The sequence below is a fragment of the Pyxicephalus adspersus genome, chromosome 1 (assembly GCF_032062135.1).
Source record: "Pyxicephalus adspersus chromosome 1, UCB_Pads_2.0, whole genome shotgun sequence".
Lineage (NCBI taxonomy): Eukaryota > Metazoa > Chordata > Amphibia > Anura > Pyxicephalidae > Pyxicephalus > Pyxicephalus adspersus.
This window is the reverse complement of record NC_092858.1, coordinates 80,035,255-80,056,249: the sequence shown is the minus strand read 5'-3', so window position 1 is coordinate 80,056,249 and position 20,995 is coordinate 80,035,255. Positions and strand designations below refer to the sequence as shown.

The window sequence follows — 20,995 nt, the reverse complement described above, 5'->3', positions numbered from 1 at the left end:
TACCACAATCCCAAGAAAGGTTTATTGTAGTTCCTTACTTATCAGATTAATTGACTCAGCGTGAGCCCGCATACCTGCATTATGGCGTCAAACAGGGATTCCCACTATCTCCCAATGGTTTCAGCGAGTTAATGAAATGTACATAATGGAAGACCTGACCGCCCCTATAAAACGGCATGGAAGACAAGCATAACCAGAGGTGGTTTTATTGGGTTTTGTTCCGGGACTCACCCGACTATATGACCACCCTCCAATCTAAGCTATACCATTATACATAGAGCCCATAATTGTCTATTTGTCTAATATAGTAATCCTTTGGTATAAATATAGTAAGCAAGCATTGCTCACCTTCCGTTATGATGTTCTCACCCCAGCACTGAGTTTTCTACTCTCTGTACCCCTTGTAGGATTTATATTGCAGATTGGACAGGAAGTGTCCCTTCTGCAATAAAATTACAAATACATCACTCCTATGCCATCTCTAAAGAGCATGCGTAATATCTTGTGCAGGCATCATTGGTTAGCCAACTTTGCGAAACAGGAAGAGACAGCTGGCCCCTGATGAAGAAGAAAGCAAAGATAACATTGCAGGCCAAGAAGTCCAGGGAAACAATGGCACGGTAGAAATGGACAACACTTGTTTATAATATTCACAAAAAAGTATGTATTTAAAGCTTATGCCTTTAACATTAACATATATAAAAAAAAATATAAAAAGAAAAAGCTTGTACCTGCAGCAGCCAGCCCTTTGCAGATGTCTTGGAAAATGCCATTATCTGAGGAGTTTGTGCAACTAAAGCAGAAAAGAGGCTTTCCAAGTGCCAGAGATAACTCTTGGATAGTAGATTTCTTTCCAGATGCCTAGTAAAATGTAAAACATATTAAAGTGAAACATTGTAGGCTGGCAAGATTTGGTCTCTCAGCCTATTTTTGTTTTTGTTGTAATGGTTCTTCCGAAGTACATTATGGCATTGTATTATATATCTTACTTTACATTGATTATGTATGTTTTGTATATATCCTGTTGGACTGTATTATTCTTGTTTCCCCATGAATTTCCAGATCCCAACATACCCAGTTTAGATACCACTTATGTTTACACTCTAAGCATCCAAAACTCACTAGTATGAATAAGCCAGCGAAAAGGCACTGTTAGCTAATTTCTGCCCATGTAAATCGGAGTTGATCTTAACCTAATGTTACATTCATAATTTTAATTTCCTGTGAGACTACATTGAAGGAGGAAAGTGATCTTCTAAATTGTTAAGTTTCAACATTACCATTCCACTACATTTAAAAAAATGAACTTAGATGGTAGATCTGAAATATGGCAGGCTACAAAAGTTATCTGGCGTGGAGCAGAAGTTTGAGAATACTGTATTCTTTAAACCTTACCTGTGGGCCTGCACACAAAACATCAGTCCCAGCAGACACTGCTCCCATGATACTGAGATAGGTTCGTTCAGTTAAAGGAGTTATAGGAATATGTTTAGCTGATCCTCGATATTCATAACCGTACTGGACTTCAGCATCACCAATCTGCATACAGCAAACACATTACAATCACAACAAAGTTTATATAATAAATACAAAAAAGGGCTAGAATTTTAAAAAATTAGATAATCTATGTATATTTATTCACTATTGCAATCAGAGGCTTCCTTTCACTTTAAATTTGCCCTTAAAATGTAATTTCTTGTTTAAATAAACTATAAAAACACAATTCTCAAATTTTCTTTAACCTTTAAAGCAAAGAACTTTATACATTAGAATATAACTAAATTATATCTATACATAATCTTGAAACAGCTACTCAACAGTGATTTTTTTCAGCATATATCAGAATTTATTTGTATAATATGACTCTAATTATTTTTTCTATATTTGTGAAACAATATATTTACTAATCCAAACTACTGGTCTGGATAAATCTTTTTTCCTCTTGAGTTGATAGTGTTTATTTTATACTAATAAATAGTATTATTTTATTTTAGGAAATGCAGAATCATTAGTTCTAAAGTTTGTACTTTTACTTTCTATTCTTAATATTTAAGCAGCCTCTTTTTATATTTGTGTGACAGATAAGCTGCCCTAATTTAGGCACAGATTAGTTTCACAAAACACAAACACAAAACACTAATAGCCTTCCGTCCTCCCTATTCTAACTATAACTCTCACAAATTTAATTTCAAATAACTCAGTCCTATAAGCCCCCTTACATTTTCTTTATTCTAGCTATGCCTCTCATCTTAGATCAGCACACAGTCTAGTCCTCATTAACCCACTAAGGTTTTATTCTATATAATATACAATTTATATCCTATTCTTCAGAGGCCATATTGAAAAAGGCATCCACCCACAGTCTTCTAGATTGGAGGCTACAGGACAAACGCATGTATGCATGGTAGTGGAGAGGCCATGAGAGGACACACAGCCCAGGATAGAATACACTTAGTGAACCAAGTTATCAACATATCTGACATGTGTACAAGGAGGTACAAAAAATGCCTCTGTTGATGAATTTACCTTGACAACAATCTCTTTGGTACTCTCATCAAATTCATAGCACAATGGTTGGTCCTGTTTCCATAATGGTGCTGTTCCTGACAGAAGCTGACTTGTAACATCACGCTAAAATTAAATTAGGAAATGGTAAGTTGTTAAGTTGTTACTATACCATCAAGTGATCACTAAATGACCGATTGTGATAAGCAACAATTAATATTAACAACATCCTCCCTTAAACCCCATTGTCCAGAATTACGGTATGTATAATAGTAAATTGCAGCCATTGCTTGCCTTGAAATACTGCTAGTCTATCCACAATTGACATTTGCCAGATTGTGTGTTGCAGAACATAAAGAACTCCCCAGCATACCTCCCCAAAGGGACACATTCAACACTAGGCCCATCATCTTTGGCACAGAGCATATATTTTGACATCTGTCTCAACCGTAATTTATCTGTGTGGGCTCACAAGAATCAATAAAAGTGCTTCTTCCATCCGCAGTGTGCAGGCTTTCCCAACAAACTCCATTTCTGATATGCAATGATACATCACACTAATGGTTTTTGATGAGCTGCTGCCACTGCCTATTGAGGAACTGTGGTTGTAAGTTGTCCTGGGGCAGTATGTAGCAGCAAACTTTTGTTTAGTTCAATTAAAATATAAAATCTAATTATTTCAGGGGTAAAAAACCAATGGATGTTTGGGGAGTATGTGAGTATTTTTTCAACTCTGTTCAGCTCTTCTTTTTCAGAAGACAAAAACAGCACAGAATACATAAAAATAGTGCTTTTTGTAGCATCAGCACCTTTGTTATGAGCATTGTAGAAGAGATGAAAGATACAATGAATTGATGGTCTATTACACTCTTTTTATTGTCCTTGAAGGTACTGTACCTGATATAAAAGTAGGAGAATATGATTGGTTAACTTTAATACTTCATCAGCAGACAGCATTGGTTTAGGAGCTTTAGAGTTGATATCTTGCTGTTTTTCTGAAACATCACTTTCATCTAGAATTAATAAATCAGACAAAGTTGAAAAGTTTAGGATAACATAAAACTGCTTTGTTTGAAAAATATTCAAGGTAGTTTTTAATACTAATTTTGCATACGTCATAGACTATATAATAAATATTCAACTTCCCAATTCTGCTAGATATTTTAACTAGTAAAAGTGAGGGTGCAAAGTAATGCATATGTTCTGTGGCTAATTAGCATGGTAATTAGATTCCATCAGTGTCTAACCTGGATTTATTAATGACTGTCTCATTTGTATATGTTCTGTTTTAAAGAAGTGAGGTTATACCACATGCTTGAGTATTTCTAAACCGAACTTTTATGACATGCTCACTATATATGATGATTACTGCTATTACTGCTTTACTGGTTTAAAAATATTCACAAATGATCTCCAAGATCTTTACCCAAAGTCAGAGAATTGTAGTGATTATCCCTGGAAAATACAATTACAATAGAACTATATTGTGGTAAAAAATAAAAAAATGCAAGCAGGAAGGTTGTTTATTGCAAGAGAGACAGGAAATGTTCCTTTCTGCAAATAAATTCCCACATACTTGTGCAGGAGTTACTTCTTCCAGCCTGGCCAGTAATGATGGGCAAATATCCTATACCCAGAAAAGGACAAGGTAAAGATGCCAGTGCCCACAACAGAGAAAGGAAAGGAGAGGGTACCTAAATTCCGAAGGGGCAGATAAGTCTGTTTTATTGTAGTCTGTCCCTTCTGCAACAAAGAACCTGCAATATTTTTACTTTTTACAGTATAAATCCTCTTTAACTGTATAACACTTGATGAGAATTTGTTGCATAAAAAGAAAAAAACCTAATGCTGCTATATTCCTTCTTGCCTTTATACCAGTACTCGGGCAGTCAATAAAAGTATTTTTGATAAAAACTAACTAGTCTCATGTTATCCAAATGGAAGTTGTATGCAGCTAGACAACATAGAATAATACTTTCTATCAATGTCAGGCTTCTCACATTGTTGTTTTGCCTTAGTGAAAAGTTTCTTTTTAAAAGTAATAATAATTCTCTATAATAGAAAATGTTAAAAATAATATTCTCTTCCTCTAAAAGAGAAGTCATGAGCTAACTCAGACTACTAAATTATAGGTACACCTGCATCAAGTAATAAGCAGAATCCCTGATTATTATCATTAAACAGAATGACCCAAAGGCAATGTGTGTCACAAGTAACGGATGGATTGAATTTCTATAGGGTTTATATACTTGGCCCTATATATGACCTTCATGAGGTATAATTTATGACACATGTGTAAACCTTTATGAGCCCAATACTTTATTTTCAAGACATACTTTGAACCACTTTACATGAAGCATTTTGTTTGATCACAAAAAAATATCCTGCTTGTTTTAACACAAATGTACAACAGGAATCACAACTGTTAACAATGAACATCCAGACCTTTTTAAAAGACTTTTATAAATATTAAAGTCTCTAAGGATCCTGGAACAGATCAATGGACGCCAACCAAGATCATTAAGTATGACTTACCTTGCCCATTTCCTTTCCTCTCTGCCTTTGAGCTTCTTTTAGAATGCAGCTGAATGTCTTCCTGGGGAATTTCATTTAATATCTTGGCAGCATACTCAATTCCTTCTGTCAGATCCTTAAGGCAGCCCTATAAATAAAAGGAAGAATATTTTATTGCTAGAGTCAGCAAAATGATTTTGCTCACTGAGTGCCTAACTCAAACTACTATATTATGATTGGGTTATTAGGGTTACCTCATTGGCAGCTCATGCAGGAGAGTGATGCAATATTCTGCAAATGTTCCTGACACCATATTACTGTAATCATTTATTTCACATATAATAATAAAAGGCATAATAACACCATTATGTGTAGCCTCTACAACTAACAGTTCAGATAGCAATAGAAACGTCTTAGTCTTATGTCTATAGCTGACATAGGGAAAAGAGGTGACAAATCTACAATAAATTAATTATTTGGCATTTAAGGTGGAGGCCATTCTTGTATTTGTAGTTTTACATTTCCAAATGTATTACTAAATAAAATATAAATTATACTCAATGAAGAACTTCAGTATTTTATAATGGGGATATATTTCAGTGAGGCTTACTAACACTGCTTATATTTTCCTTTCTTATGATAGGATATATTTAAAATTTAGGTTTAGCAACACAGTTTTAGATTATGTTTGAAATTTTTATTTAAATTGATGTTAGGGGCCAATCAATATTTGTTATTTTAGTGTTATAATTTAAGTGTGTGTATAATTTGCCTAACACATGCAGCAATTGTTACTGGAACAAACTTTGTGTCCCAAAATATTTGGGCTAAAAACTGTTTAAATTTTCAAAATCCAAAGAGTAATATACAATTACTTTTTAATGTGTCAATACTTTTACACACTAAAACAAACCTGTGCTGTGCTGCAAGCTAGTAACCAGTCTTGGCTTAAAACATGCACTGTGCAGAAATTTTGGCAATTTTGTAAATACCTTATAGAGAATGACAAGGGTTCAAGAGGGAGGATAAATAATTGATATGCTAACTGAAAATCAGCATGAATAGCAATGAGCCTACTGTATTGGTTACAATGGATTTTTAGCACAGGCAGCCAGAGGTTCTGAATAGGGGTTAAATGATGGCTGCACTCCTGTGCTGTTTCTATCATTTGCATGCAGAACTACAGTTACAATGTATTACTGTAGGCTCCTGTGATGTGTGAGAGGGGGCGGGGAGGGCCAGAGATATCTCACCTCAACTACAATTCCCAGCATTACTTGCATCTACAGAACAGTCAATAGAACAGAACAATGCGGGGCCGCGCATAGGCCGCTGGTCTATACACGCAAGTAATGCTGGGAAAAAGCGGTCGGGCGGGCCAGATGTAATTCATTTTCGGAATTCTTTGGGGGACAAGAAAAGAAACTTTCGGCCCACGGGCCAGAGTTTGACACCCCCTGATATAGACAAAGCCCTCCGACTGACTTGCCAGACATCTGTGTTACAAAAAAGAGTATAATATTTCTGCATAAAAAAACTTTGCCCATTAAAAGCATGTTCCAACTGGTATGAGTAATATCAGCTAATTCATAAGTAGCTCCTTATACTAAGTTATCTAATAATTATCATGAGTATGAATAATAAATTGCCTCTGTTTCAAACAATTTTCACTTATATATTCTGACAGATTCTCAAGAAACAAAAAGTTGTCAAAGAGAATTGAAATGTCTTGAACATGTTTCTGCATATCCCCTGGTAATATGTTACTCTAACTAATTAGCATTGAAGCACTGTGGGAGGTAATTCCATAGACGACACAAGCTGTGAAGAGTCTTAGAACACTTGCTGCTTGGAAAACGTCAATGGTAAATAATATTTTGCTACAATATGCATTAAAGTAAAGAAGAAAATTATTCTGTGTTTCTTTACTTTTTTTATCTAAAAAAAAATAAAATAAAAAAAACCTGTCATTATAGCTTTTTACTCTGAGGTCTTAGGTCCTAGGCCCACAGTGTCCTCGAAATGATAAATACAGCACCTGCATCTTTGACCTATGATATGAGATTTCAAAATTTGGTTTGAAAGTGACAAGATCCTCATTATATTTCAAAACACAGTTTTCAGTAAATTTATTCTGTGACCTGGAAATTATGAAAAATTCAGAAAATGAAAGTCGCTAGGGATATATATCCTACCGTTCCAGGCTTTGGAAATATTTTTCCCTCATTATATAGATATCATTTTATACCCCCAGGGAAAAGGTCTTGGAAAATATAAGTCCTAAAACTTGTGAGACAACATGGGCCTTTGAAAACAATGAACTGAATTTAGGCCAAGTGTTTAGATTTCCTACTTTTTTAAATCCTGATAACCCCTCTAGAAGTGGTCAATAATGATGAATAATGATTTCTACCGCACCACTACGGAAAGATGGCCCCAGAAACTGCCTGGTATCAGTACAAAGAAAACGATTCAAGCATAGTCCAAGATAATTACCTAGAGAATGTTAACAAGCACCTACATCAGAAGTGCTTGGCATTGCATGTAGGCATTTTCTAAGGTGTTAAAAACTTTCTATAGCTGCCCAGCAGTTATCTCTAATAATAAGATATTATAATCTTTCAACAACAAAACAGATAACGGCAAAGTAAAATATTTACTGAAAAAAATGGAAATGTGTGATGCGTCTAAACCCACCATCATAGAAATCTATATAAAGTGGGAAAAAATGAAGTGAAAAAGAAAGTGCTGGGGTTGTCAGGACCCCTCAGTGAGATTCCTAGTACAGGTTACAAAACCTATTTATACATTAACTTCTTCAATATTTATTGGCAATATTAGTATTCTACACTTTTAGTTTAAAATAAATTTTAATCCTGTTTCTTCCTTGTTCACATAAGTTATCAGTGGTAAACCCTAAATAGGAACTCTAATACAATTGTTACTACTTTACTACTATAATGTATGGTAAACAAACACAACCAAAATCCATGTACAAAATAAGTTTCATACACTTTTATCAGATGCTTTTTAAGGCTATTTTCAATTTCTTAGCATGTTGTGAAAGTTTGAAGAGTAAATGTGGAAAAACAAAGGCTGTGATTGAATCTCCACAGAAAACTATATGTAAGTGTATGTAAGAACTTATATATGTTTACCATTCAGGTTTCTATAATCAAAATATATCCTAAATTTGTTTTAGGTTAATGAAGAAGTTAAGAGAAAAAACGTGTTTTCTGTGCTTGAAATCTCCAATTGCAATGTTTTATACCATTAACTAAAAGTTGTCAATATAAGTTTGCATTTACTTTCTATAAAGAGCAAATTGTGTTTACAGAGGTTTTCCTCAAGTTTCTTCACATTAAAAGTAAAATATTAAATATTTTCATAAAATAATTTTCTTGTAAATTCTTGTAATAATATCCTATTAATAAATCCAGCATTAACTGAGACCTAGCATTTTAGTCTTAAGACCATGGCTGGGATTTCCAATAAGAATTTTGGAAATTTTTTGGCTCCTAAGAAGAAATTTAGGTCAGCATCTTCACCATTTTGCAGATGTGGCTTTGATCCCTACACATGTGAAGTCACATGTGGTGTCTCTCTTGGACTCTGACCCATGTCCCTAGTAACAGATGGTGGGAGAGGGGTAAACTAGACTTGGTAGTGCAATGGCACAAGGGAAACAAAGGGAATAGCTGGGTATGGAGGTTGCTGGAGGAAAGTAAAAAGTGTATGGAACATGCAGCTGGCTTTTCCCCTCTTGAAGCAATTTGCTGTCAAACAAGGCTACTGCAAAATATCTTTTAGAGTTTATGTGACTGGCCTCTTGAATTTGTAGCAGCCAATTAGCTCACATCCAGGGGAGCCAGTTCTTCAGGTTATCTAAGATTGAAAGGTAATACATATATTACTGACTGTTTAACACCATTGTTTTAAGCAATACAACAGTGCATGGCTTTGGGTGCAAACTGTTTGTGGTTGGACTTTCTAGGCCTGATATAAAACTGGCCTTAACATAAATGGTAAATCCAAAAAGTTTCTATGGACAAAAAGCTGGTTTTTACATAACTCGTGTTAATCTATTGAACTCCTTGAAAAACTAAAAATAATACAATCCTAAATCTTGATGCAAAAATGCTTAGATTTATTGCAGGATTGAGTTTCCTAAGTTGGTGCCCCGATGCACTGAGACCCATACCGTAGTTCTAGTGAATGTAGTGTGTTGCAGTGCGAAGTTTTCAAAAACATTAACATGTGCTTTTTAGACACAAAAAGCACACAACATATACACTACACTACATATACAATAAATGGACCCTTAAGTTGCTCTACAGAAGTCTAATTGGTTCAGCTGAAAAGTAAAAGAAAAAAGTAAAAGTAATTCAGGAATTTGCTATTGATCAGGAACTTTTGCTCAGACAGCTGGCGAGATGCATTTATGTAAATTAGACTAAACCTATGGAAGATCAATTTAGTCTAGTAAGGTGGCCACATCTTAGTTGACATGTTCAACATCACAACCGTCTTTTATAAATCCAATACCTGCATTGTTTCACTCCTTTTTTCATTGTTTCTGGTATATTCTTGGCAGAACCTAATCTGTGTGGACAGGTAAGCCACATCACTTAGTGTGGAGAGCACCCAATGCCTAGATTGCTGATTTCCAACTTCATTGTCTTCATTGTCTTGGAGTGTTCCCTTTTCTAAAGATGACAAGATAACAAAACCTCGTGTAATTATTGTATATTGCCTTTTTTTACTTTTAAAAGTAAAATAACACATATTAAAGTATTTATCTAGGTTAATTGAACATCATACACCATTAACATAGTATTATAACAGCAGTACACATCACATTTTATTAAAGATCCCATCTTCTTTCATTACAGAATTGACACATCTCATTAACTGTATCAAGTATGACAGTTAAACAGCTACATCAATAGCTTGATGTTGAAGTCTACATTTTGTATAGGATTGGCCTTTAAGGAATAATTTATGTTAAGAAACTGTTAGAAGAACAATCACTGGAGCCATTTGGTTAATGATTTCTACCATTAACTTCTATTATTATTCATAATATTATAAATGAAAATAGGGATGAGTTCACTGATTGAGAAAACCCCCTTTGAGGATTTCATATTCTTTGTTTTCAACTCCATTATCTGGCCTGAAAAGGCTTGGTAACAAATACCTAAATATTTATCTTAAGGGCTCTTTCAGACCCACAGTGTAAAACGACATGGTTTTCTGCTCCTGGGTTTAAAGCAAACAGTTGTTGTGGCCAGAAAAAGCAAACTGCATCGCAACCAAACAGATTTGCACACAGCTGTGGCCGCACATCCAAAAGCCACTCAATGCTTTCCAGAACTGTGCCATGATATGGCACAGTTGCGTGCACAAAAAGGGTTCAACCCAGTCAAGTGAATGGTTTGGGACTATGGTTGAGCTATTAACAAAAGGAAACAACTAAAGTGGCATCAGATCAAGTCACAACAAATATTACCAGCAAATATCGCTTACCTTTAGATTAGAACTTTCTGCAGGCACATTTTTCAGGTAAAATGCAAAAATACCTCTCTAATTATAAATACTTCCCTACTGAACACAATAGCGAAAATACAACTTTCAGTGGCAAACACATGGCATCTGACACACCCAAAAGTGTTCAATAAGTCAGCGATTAGTCTGCAAGAGGCAAGGTTTGTAAACCCTCATCCAAGGAGCAGAAAAGCAGGTTGTTTCTACTAAGACTAAATCTCTTTAATTAAAATAAGGATTTTTTTTATTTTTCAGAACTAATCATGATAAATAGGAAACATTATAGCTTCTCATTCATAAAGCATTGCTGTGAATCCGGTGAAGTTATTTGGAAACAGTGAATATTACATACTTTTCTCATCTGCAGCAGTTTCCCCCATGGAGAAAGTTTTGTTTATGAGCACCCGCCGAGCCCCGGCACTGTGTATCTGTTTTCTCCTTGTTATAGCGGTGCTGGAGTGCTCCATGGCTGCCCAGAGGTGATGCTGAAGAGATGCTTTTATGCTGTTTACAAGCTGTGGCAGCCAATTCTCCACAGGGCCACTACATTCAAGAGCCTGCAAACACAGAGAAAACAAGTTACAAGCTAGGAACTGGTCAGGATGGAGCTTTTCTAAACTTCTCAGCAAGTTGCTTGTGATCATACTGATATTTTCTTTGATGAGAATATTTTTTTTTTATTCAAGCCATGTATTTAATAAAATATTAGCATCAATAAAGAAAGAGAAAAGATGGTGAATATAAAATAAGATATACTACATAAAACTGTACACTATAGACCACACAAACACCAGTCAGTCAAAAACCTCCTATAAAATGCTATAAAATGACTGGAACTTGGAAAAGTCTGAAACACTGCTGAATATTTTGGAATTATTTTACATAATCATCTTTTTTTTTTTTAAAGAAAATATTTAAAAGCTTCTTAACTAATAGTGAGCTGTAAAGCTTTCTGTTACTTAACAGAACCTGCTAAGGGCTGAGTAAACAACTTTTACTTTTGATTTTGACAATAAGTATCAGTATTATTTTAAAAATGAATAGAGTGCAAGCAAAGTTTAATGGTGTTATACTGCATTTTACTGAACTGCATAAGAGACAAATCATATCCCAGAGCGGTTCATGTACTGCTGGAATTGCTAAATAAATCTGCTATTACACTTCCTTGGTTGAAGCGCTTAAAGTGGAAGACAAATAAAAAAAAAACTTCACTGAGTATTTTAGTCAAACTTTTATTATAACATTATTCAACCTAAACTACTAGCAAATACAGAAACGCCATTTCATCCAGTTTTGTACTCTTTAAAAACCATTACCTGTAATTTTAAAACTAGCGGATATAAGTATTCTTTCCTGTACCTTGCAAAACAAAGCCCAGAGGAGGTAAGAAATGATCAGCACTCAGCGCTATAATGCATTGCATAGTGTTGTCAAGGAGCTTGCTGATAGAAGATATTTGTGAACAGAAAGATAACTTTATCATGGTGATAATGCTCCTCACTCTCCAATCAGAAGGATGGTACAAAGGTTGTCACTGCTTAAGTTCAATGGAGGAAAGTGAAGTCACCAACCAGGTTGTGTTATCTGGCATTATACTTCTTGATGGATAGAATGCCAAACCATTTGGCACATGAATATAACTGCATCTTTAGGTGTGTGCATGGCAGTCCTGATTGGATGTATTATTAAGTATAATGCTAGTGTAACCATGCAAAATATCCCATTATATTAACTTCTCACAGTTAGTAATATTCAGCAGGTCATGCACTATTCATGACCATGACAGTTGGCAAATGTTATCAATCCTGGACCAGATTCATTCCAGATTTGCTGGATGATCAAAGTTCTCCTATGACAGTCTATCTTCTCCAGTCTTGGAGAGCTTTAATAAATCAGGCTCATGGCTGTAATCTGACTTGTTTTCAGACAATGGGTGTTGGAGGGGACAGTGTTTAGACAGGAAAAGCAGGCAGGCAGAATCCCAAAACATGCTGAGGGTTATTCACCACCCAATACACATTCAGGTTACACCTGTATATAAATGTTGCTAGGTGAAACTGGCCATACAAGTATGTTAGGTGTGTATAGAGCTATTTGCCTTAAATTCTACCTTACCTGGCAGGAGGCTTGGCCAATTTTTCTACTGTCCAGTGTGGGATAAAAAAAATATGCATATAACTATATATAACTCAAATAGACTATGCTAAGAGCTGCAGTAGATCATTTGACTATCAGGGCATACATAACCTCACTGGTGATAGCAGAGGCATTTAGCATCTCATGGCAGTGTATTAATATTATCGTTTACACTGTCTTGGCAGAAGGCATTTAAGGATAAAACACACATGCTTTTCAGATGCATTTAGCCTTGCTACTTAACAGATGGGAATAGTTATTTAATAAATTCATTTATTATCATAGTTTTTAATCAAGTTTTCTTCTTATGCATTTTATTATCTCCTTTTTAGAAGCTTCTTAATGCACTTTTCTGCCTATATAAAAATATATACGTTGTGTAACCCCTATTGCAGATACCTTTGCATCAAGTGTGTTCTTTACTATAGCATCCTAGGGTCCTTAATAGTGTGTGTTCTAATATGAAAACAATGAGCAGTTTCCTTGGTCCATGGCAGCATGGTTGGCTCAGAGGTTAGCACTCTGGCCTTTGCAGCACTGATACTATCTGCAAGGAGTTTTGTATGTTCTTCCCCGTTTCTGTGGGTTTCCTCCCACATCCCAAATGCATATAATTAGGGTAATTGGCTTCTCCTCAAAAAATTGTCATTTGACTGGGTTTATGGCATAATATTATGGTAGGGACATTAGATTGTGAGTCTCCTTAAGAGACAGTTAGTGACATGACTATTGACTTTGTAAAGTGCAGTGTAATATGCAAGCGCTATATCATTAGAAGTTAATAATGGTTGCTTGTTTTCACCCAGCGCCTGATGCTCTGCATCGCTACTGCCCAGTCACTGTAATGAAAAGCATTACTAACTCATATTAAAGTGCTGAAAGAAGAAGGGCAAAGTTGAACTGAAGGAGGACTGTTTGTTGTTTACACATTACAAGGCCACAAAGAAAAAGAATGTGTTTTCAATGTCAGTTAATATTATTATGTATTTATATAGTTCTAGCATTTACAGACCCTGTAGTCACGTCTATTACTATTCCCCAGAGAACCAAAAAATCGATGGCCCTGCTATTGTTTAAGGTCAATTTTTTTGTGGGCCAGAGGTGCAAATAACATTTACTGGACCACTGAAGAAGTTCTTTAGTTACAATTCATGCTACTGCTGTTTACTTTACCCAAATATTAATGTGAACTGTAAGTAGCCAGTTTCTACTCGACTAATAATGGTGTCAGTTAGCCTCTCGGCACCACCTGAGTGGGGCAGGAGATGGAACTGTAACTCTCAGAAAGTCCCAATGTAGACAATGACGACCACAAGTTCTTATAGTTTTACAGATGGAGATAAAGGTGGTGTTAGGGGGGTTCCTCATACTAACTCCCACATAAATTACTGCAGCTGATACAATCTCTGACAAATGCAAGAATTGCAGAATCTGTGCCCAGGAATAAACAGTTATAGAGGGAAGTGTAAACTGAAATTAGGCTGACACTAATGAAACAAATATCTTTGTTTTCTTAAGATAATGTCCTATTCTAATTACAGTGCCTTTAAAATACTCTTAAAAGTCTTACTATTTTAAAAAGATGTGATAGGTGTACTATATTATTAAAGGTACATTTAATTTATATAAATATGTTATTGGTATCTTTAATAATTTTAGCAAAACTGAAATAGGTTAGAACATTTTTAAAATGCTTTGAAGCAAAAAACTGTTTTACTCACCTTTGTAAGGTAAAGTTCTTCCCCTAGAAAACTTCTTACACCCAAAATTTGGTTACACTCATGTTCTGAATCAAACTGATAAATAAGACTGTGCACATGATGAAAAATCTTCACTATGTAGTTACTTAATACATCCAGATCATAACCTGCAGAAGTAAAAAAAAAATCAGGAGAAGAATAGGTAGCAAAATATAACATAGTATAAGTGATAAAACAACAGCGTTAATGATTCTAAAGTATTCCTAATTGCCAACTCTTATAGTGATTTCAATCATAAAAGAAAAGTACAAGCATGCATTAATACATAGTTTCCTCTTCAGTATGTTTCACTTCCATATCATAACAATGGTTTCTGCCCTATTATCATGTTCCACCTTTCTATTTGTTCTCTAAATCCCTCCTTCATTCCTGCTTTAACAATATTTTGCTTTTATTTTCCAATTCTCTTTTTTCAGGAATTCACACTCCTTTTCGATTCTCTTTCAGATTATCTATAATTTGGATTCAATTAATCAATCTGATCATTCAATAAAACTGCCCTTCCAAATATTGCCTGTGATCTACAGGTGGCAGAATCTAATCTCCTAATGTATTCTTCTAACTTGAGCCTTGGAATTATACAACTAATGTACGGTAATGTAGAAATAATGTTCTCCTATTGTTTCATGTATCTAAATTGCTTGTAATTTTGGAGAATAGAGTTATGTAGCACATCAACCAAAGTATGAAAGACATAAGATTTACACAGTTTAGTCCTGTTAAATAAAAAAAAGAGAATTGTTGATGGTTTGAATACTTGAATATACATACCTATTCTCAGTTATTCATGAATGAAGGTTTGAAAATATAAAACTTTACACAAAATCCACTATTTAAAAAATGTTTGTCTGTTGTATAAACATCAATATTAATATAATATTAATATAATTTAGTACAAGTATAGAAAGTGCTGTCATTAACGAAGGTGGTCTTTTTGGGTTATTGTAGCCACTGGCTACCACGATGTATCATTCTGCTAAATGACAGAAGTTGTAAAGAGTTCTAGGACATACCATATGGCTAAAGGCCATTCCTAATCAGAAATAATCAGATTTTAATTTGTGTTATTTATTGTGATATAGGAGATCACCTTTTAATAGGGCACATATTTTATCATTATGATAATGCTCAGATTCTGGAATAATAAAACTGACAGGATCCAACAGCTGATGATAATATCAGATTGAAAGCTAGAGTATTGTGAGTGACAGAACACCACTGAGAACAAGCTGAAGCATTCTGTTGTCCCGCTGACACCATCAGCTGTTGTTTGTGACTATGCAGAGTTTGATGTCAGGATCCAACAGAAAAAGCTAGCGGGAATTTTCTGCAAATGTTCAGGAGGGAAACATCCTGAATTACAAATTAACATATGTAACTCTAGAGTGACCTGAGATGCCTCTGATGCTTTATTTATGTTAATACTTGAGAACGAGAAATAATTAAATGCTGGGAATACTCAGACAAGGAATAATATACGTGAAGTTTGATGAAGATCATGCTGCTCTGAACAATAAACCGATGAGATAGAATCACAGACAGATTGGTTTTAGTGTCACTTAAAATTTAGAAGCATTTGGTGACTGGAATATGATGCCGTCACTTACATATTAAAAGACTTGTTTCGCCAAACGCAGATTTAAAAGCACATAATGCTTTGCATGAATGTAGATCATAGCACAAAATACATTATTTTAATAATATTTCCTATTATTACATTTTGACAAAAAGTAAATTACTATATTCTAAGTCTGTGTACACTTGGTTACATTTTTAAAAAAATATATAAAATAAAAAAAATGTTGGGTTGCACACAGCAAATTGCAATCCTGGACTGGATCCATTCCAGGTTTTTTGGATCAGACAGCTTCACTGATGAAAGTGTATTCTCTCCAGCCTAGGTGAGCTTTAATAAATCAGGCTCAATGAAAGAGGCAAGTTCAGAGAGCTAGCTGCTGCTGTCCACTATGCTGTCCAAAGTTTAGGTTCACTTTAGATCATTTCCTAGGTTTATTTCATACATAAACAGACAATAACTTAACAAAATGTAGGCAATATAAGATTTATAGGCTGCGTCTAAAGCTAGAAAACTAATTTTTAATAAAGACTTACCGTAGCAGACAATGTTTAGTGTGTCTTCCAAGGACAAGAAAAAGAACCTTGGAAAAGCCTGTCTCTTCTGTTCAAGGTGCAGTCGTACAGCACGCTGGCAGCGCTCAAGTTTATAGTTCAGCATGTCTAGCAGTGACTGCAGTCCTGGAAAACACATATATTGTCCTTCACCAATCAACACTTCTATAATAGTATAACAACTGGCCATATGCAAGAATCACATTTTTTAGGTTTCAGTTATTGTAACTGTGCAGATTTGTCATACTAAATAATAAATGTAAATTTCTCTACAGTATAACACCCTCTAGGTGTTTACATTCCTTCTAACCACGGGCAATAAGTTAGTAGTTAGCATAGGAGCAATTGCCAGACATGACCTCGCAGGCCCCACTTACCTCTTCGCATACAATTCTGCAAGATGTTTGGATTTTCTTCCACCGATTTCATTAGTCGACAATAATGATGATGAACATCAGCAAATAAAATTGCTTCTCTGGGCATGGCTACACGAAATGCTAATGTGGAAAATACCTATTGTGATAAAATACATTAGAAATTAGATTTACTGTTTAAATATTCTTAAATATGATTTATGTTTTTTATTAAATACACACCCCCAATTCATTTTTGTTATTTTCCAGATTTGTTCTGGGAGGTGGAAAAGTCATTCAAAAATATGGAAGCAATATAAATGTAAAATTTTTTATAGCATTACATATGTACATGATTTAATGGTTGCTCCCCTGTGAAAACAATGTTATCAAGCAGTACATTACTAAAGTGGAGAATTATCAATATGCAAATTTTTTGCAGCTTTATTGCCACTGAATGCCCACTGGAAAATGTATTGATCATTCTTTTAACTATCCGTAATCAACCGATTTAGCCACATTTCTGCTTGTACTTCCAGCACTGGCCAGAATTACCATTTTTACTGTTTCCAAATAGAGCTTACTGATCTTATCAAAAAATCATTATTTATCTGAAAACAAATCACATTCAAACTTGCTTAACATACAACGCAAATGTGGACACAAACATAAACAGTTTTTAAGGAACCATACAAAAATGTATACTAGTACCACAAATACTAGTGTTTTTTTATATATATGATACAAACGAGGGAGAGAATTGTATGTTTATGGGATTATTAAAATTTTATAATATTTAGCGGATACTGGGAAACTGTGACAGAAATTTGTCAAGGTACAATAATTAGGTTCTTGTCAGTATGTAGAATTACAAAAGACATTCAGGTCACAAATATAAAATAAACTAAAAGTATGAGATTGAATATATAAGCACCTCTTCAAGTTGAGTCCATTTATCTTGCACAGAAAGCCATAGCTGGACGGTTGTTTCGATGACCTGTAACTTCTTTTGCCATTTTGTCACATCATCAAGAAAGGATCCAGCTTCTGCATAAGGTTGTATACTGGTCAGCACCAGCTGATGATGTTCTAGTTCCTCAAATACAGACTCTGTGTTCCTCAGGAGTTGGATTTTGCCAAAGTCCTAATTAATAGTGAAGTAATACAAACAGATAGGCATACTATTCAAAAAAAAAAATACATTAGACTTAAATAAGCAAATCATACTGTTCATTGATGATAAATTCAAAGCAAAGCAATATGACTGTTTTATACAAGGTAATGAACTACAACGTCATTATTAATGTGTATTTTTTGAGGTTGTGTGGGCGTTGAAAAGGAAATGTACTGAACTGTGATTTAGCAATAGAAAAAACAACAAAAAGCAAATAAATTGTTGGAGTTTTTTACCTCTATATGTTTCAGAGATTCATACAAGGACACTGTACTGCCCCTGCCTATCTTCTTTGACAAGTGGAAACCACGATCAGACTGTTTGCTTAATCTCCTGCTTCCTTTTGCTGTTGTCAGGTTCCTGCTTACGTCTCCTTTGGTGTAATGACTGCCGGACACTGAACTTTCAAGTTCCTAAAATAAGGTTTACAGAGATGTGTTTGACATAACATGCTGATACATGTCCAGCTATAGTAATAACTTATGTGGGTGGCTAACAAAATATACCATCCTTCTACCAATACAATAAAAATGTAAGAATATTATTTTACAATATCTGTTGGTCACAAGTCATAGAAAACTTTGCAACATCAATGATAATATAGTCAATGCTGGTAAACAAATTGTCCCTTAAAAATATTTCATGTTATACTAATACTCTAAACAAAAAAAGAATGGCCAAGGTTGCAAAGTGTTCTGCTTAGAATAAACATTGAAAAAGTTTTGTTGAATCACTTACTCTTTTGTGTTATAAGCTATCAGGAAATACATAGGCAATCAATCAACACCACTAGCTTATTTACATGTCATTCGTATTATACAGTGCTAAGAACAGATGCAGCTAGCGTTTTCTCTCACATCCACTGCCTAAATACCTAGCTTTGCATCACAGCTCTAATACATGTTTTTTTTTAAACATCATTCACTAATCATAGTTTAGAGTAGAATTTGCTTCTAAAGGCAACCATGATCCAACAAACTTTAACTAATGATATTTTATACACCCTGAATTCATGACTAGGCTTTAAGCATTCATATCTTGAACATATTGATCTACCTTGGTTCTCAACGCTTCCATTAATAATTTTATCTACACATTGGTTGCCCAAGCTTTACCGAATAATATAAAGTACAAATTATATAATACCATACATATTTTAAAAGAAAATGTTTCAAATTAAATAATACACGTCTGTTATAAGATTCTGCCAGATACAGCAGAAATATAGGACTGCAACAGACTTTACACATAATAATTATTTTTTTATTTTAGTTTTGTACTGTGGGGAATGAAGTTTGCAACAAGAACTGTTTTTTGTAGCAATTTTATTAGTATACATCGACTAATATCCCTAGCATTTTTCCTCTTACTCCCCAGAAGAACTACTATGATAATAACAGAGCTTAAGATGATTTACAAACTGATTACTGCTCTAGGTTAATGAGGCTCCAAGGGACTTCCTGAACATACTCCAACAATTTCTAATCAATTCATTTTAGAATAGGCAGAGATCCGCTCTTTTATCATTCCTTAAATGAAAAAAAAATCCAATCAAAAAGACAGACTCAAGGAGTACACTCTAATAATAATGAAGATGCACAGCTACATTATCAGGTTTACGTATTTATACCGCAGCAAGACTTTAACTATTACCTTTCTATACAGAAAATACAGCTGCAAGCAAGCGATTATTACCTACCAAAGTTTGTGCATGACTGTCTCCTAAAACATTATTTGATCTTTATAAAACACAAAATATTAAAAAAAATACAGATACTTTAACATAAAACACATAAAGCAGTTTACATTGTCAAACCTTGCTTGAACAACCTAAACAAAAAGATAGGGACACAAGAGTTATATGATTTTTTGGGGGAAAGAAAACAATATGTATAAAACCAGAAAGAGTTTGGTTACTGGTAGATTCTATTACTTTTAAAATATGATTAAGAGAATTATGCTTGTCTCAAAACATAGAAAAATAGAAAGATTTCAAAGACTAGAAACCAGAATCCACCATTACTATCACTGATGGGTTCCATCACATACCCCAAAGTAACCGTCAATGCTCTGCCAAATCTTCACATCTAGTTACTAGACTATAGTGTACATTGTACAATGTAAAGTATGCTAAATGCATTTACTTCCTTTAATACAATACTAGTTTGATGGTATGAGGAGACTAAAATGAACAATCACACATAACCTCTGTACCTGACTCCCTACCATTCACACCCTATGGTAGCCTAACACATTTTTTTTGCAGGTTTTGTCTGTGTGAACTGCACAGGCTTGGAGTCGTTCTCAGAAGCCTCCACATGGTATCCTCAAGTTATTGCTCGGTAGATTTACAAGATATCATCTGATAAGTGAGAGAACTATTGGAACATATAATGTGAGGATTTTCCAATAATGTTTTCCATACCTCATTCTCAGCTCTGGGTGATATAACTCTGCTGTGAGGGCCAAGGTCAAATATTCTGCTCAGCCAGACTTCTTCACAGTTCTTCAAAGAGCTTTCAGTTTTCAAATCTCTCATTGCTCGTTGCACTGTTGTCTTCACATCCCCTGTGTGTTCTAAGGAGTCACAAATCAAAATTTTGTTCAGTGTAAACAAAAAGATACAGGACACCTTACGTTGTATAAGACTTAAAAAATGACCAATTCCTACTTAACTCCTACTTATCATAATCCTGATAAAAAAACAAGTCCTTAAAAAAACTAGATAGCTGATTCAGAATTAAATGATGTTACCATAACAATAATATTATTAATATTAATAAAAATATTAATAATAAACAGTATTTACATGGTGCCAAATAATTACACGGTGCTGTACATTAAATAGGGGTTGCAAATGACAGACACACACAGACAAT

General features: G+C 34.5%; 1 protein-coding gene across 1 annotated transcript in view; it reads right to left on the bottom strand.

Annotated features, from left to right (window-relative positions):
* Window positions 1-20,995, bottom strand: part of LOC140326798 (uncharacterized) — a 222,399-nt gene that overhangs the window by 167,478 nt on the left and 33,926 nt on the right. The window contains 13 exon segments of the mRNA XM_072405754.1: window positions 732-861; window positions 1,396-1,539; window positions 2,527-2,631; window positions 3,403-3,518; window positions 5,041-5,167; window positions 9,565-9,725; window positions 10,916-11,120; window positions 14,421-14,566; window positions 16,572-16,715; window positions 16,967-17,102; window positions 17,877-18,086; window positions 18,353-18,529; window positions 20,542-20,693. Coding sequence (XP_072261855.1) covers window positions 732-861; window positions 1,396-1,539; window positions 2,527-2,631; window positions 3,403-3,518; window positions 5,041-5,167; window positions 9,565-9,725; window positions 10,916-11,120; window positions 14,421-14,566; window positions 16,572-16,715; window positions 16,967-17,102; window positions 17,877-18,086; window positions 18,353-18,529; window positions 20,542-20,693 — 1,953 coding nt within the window.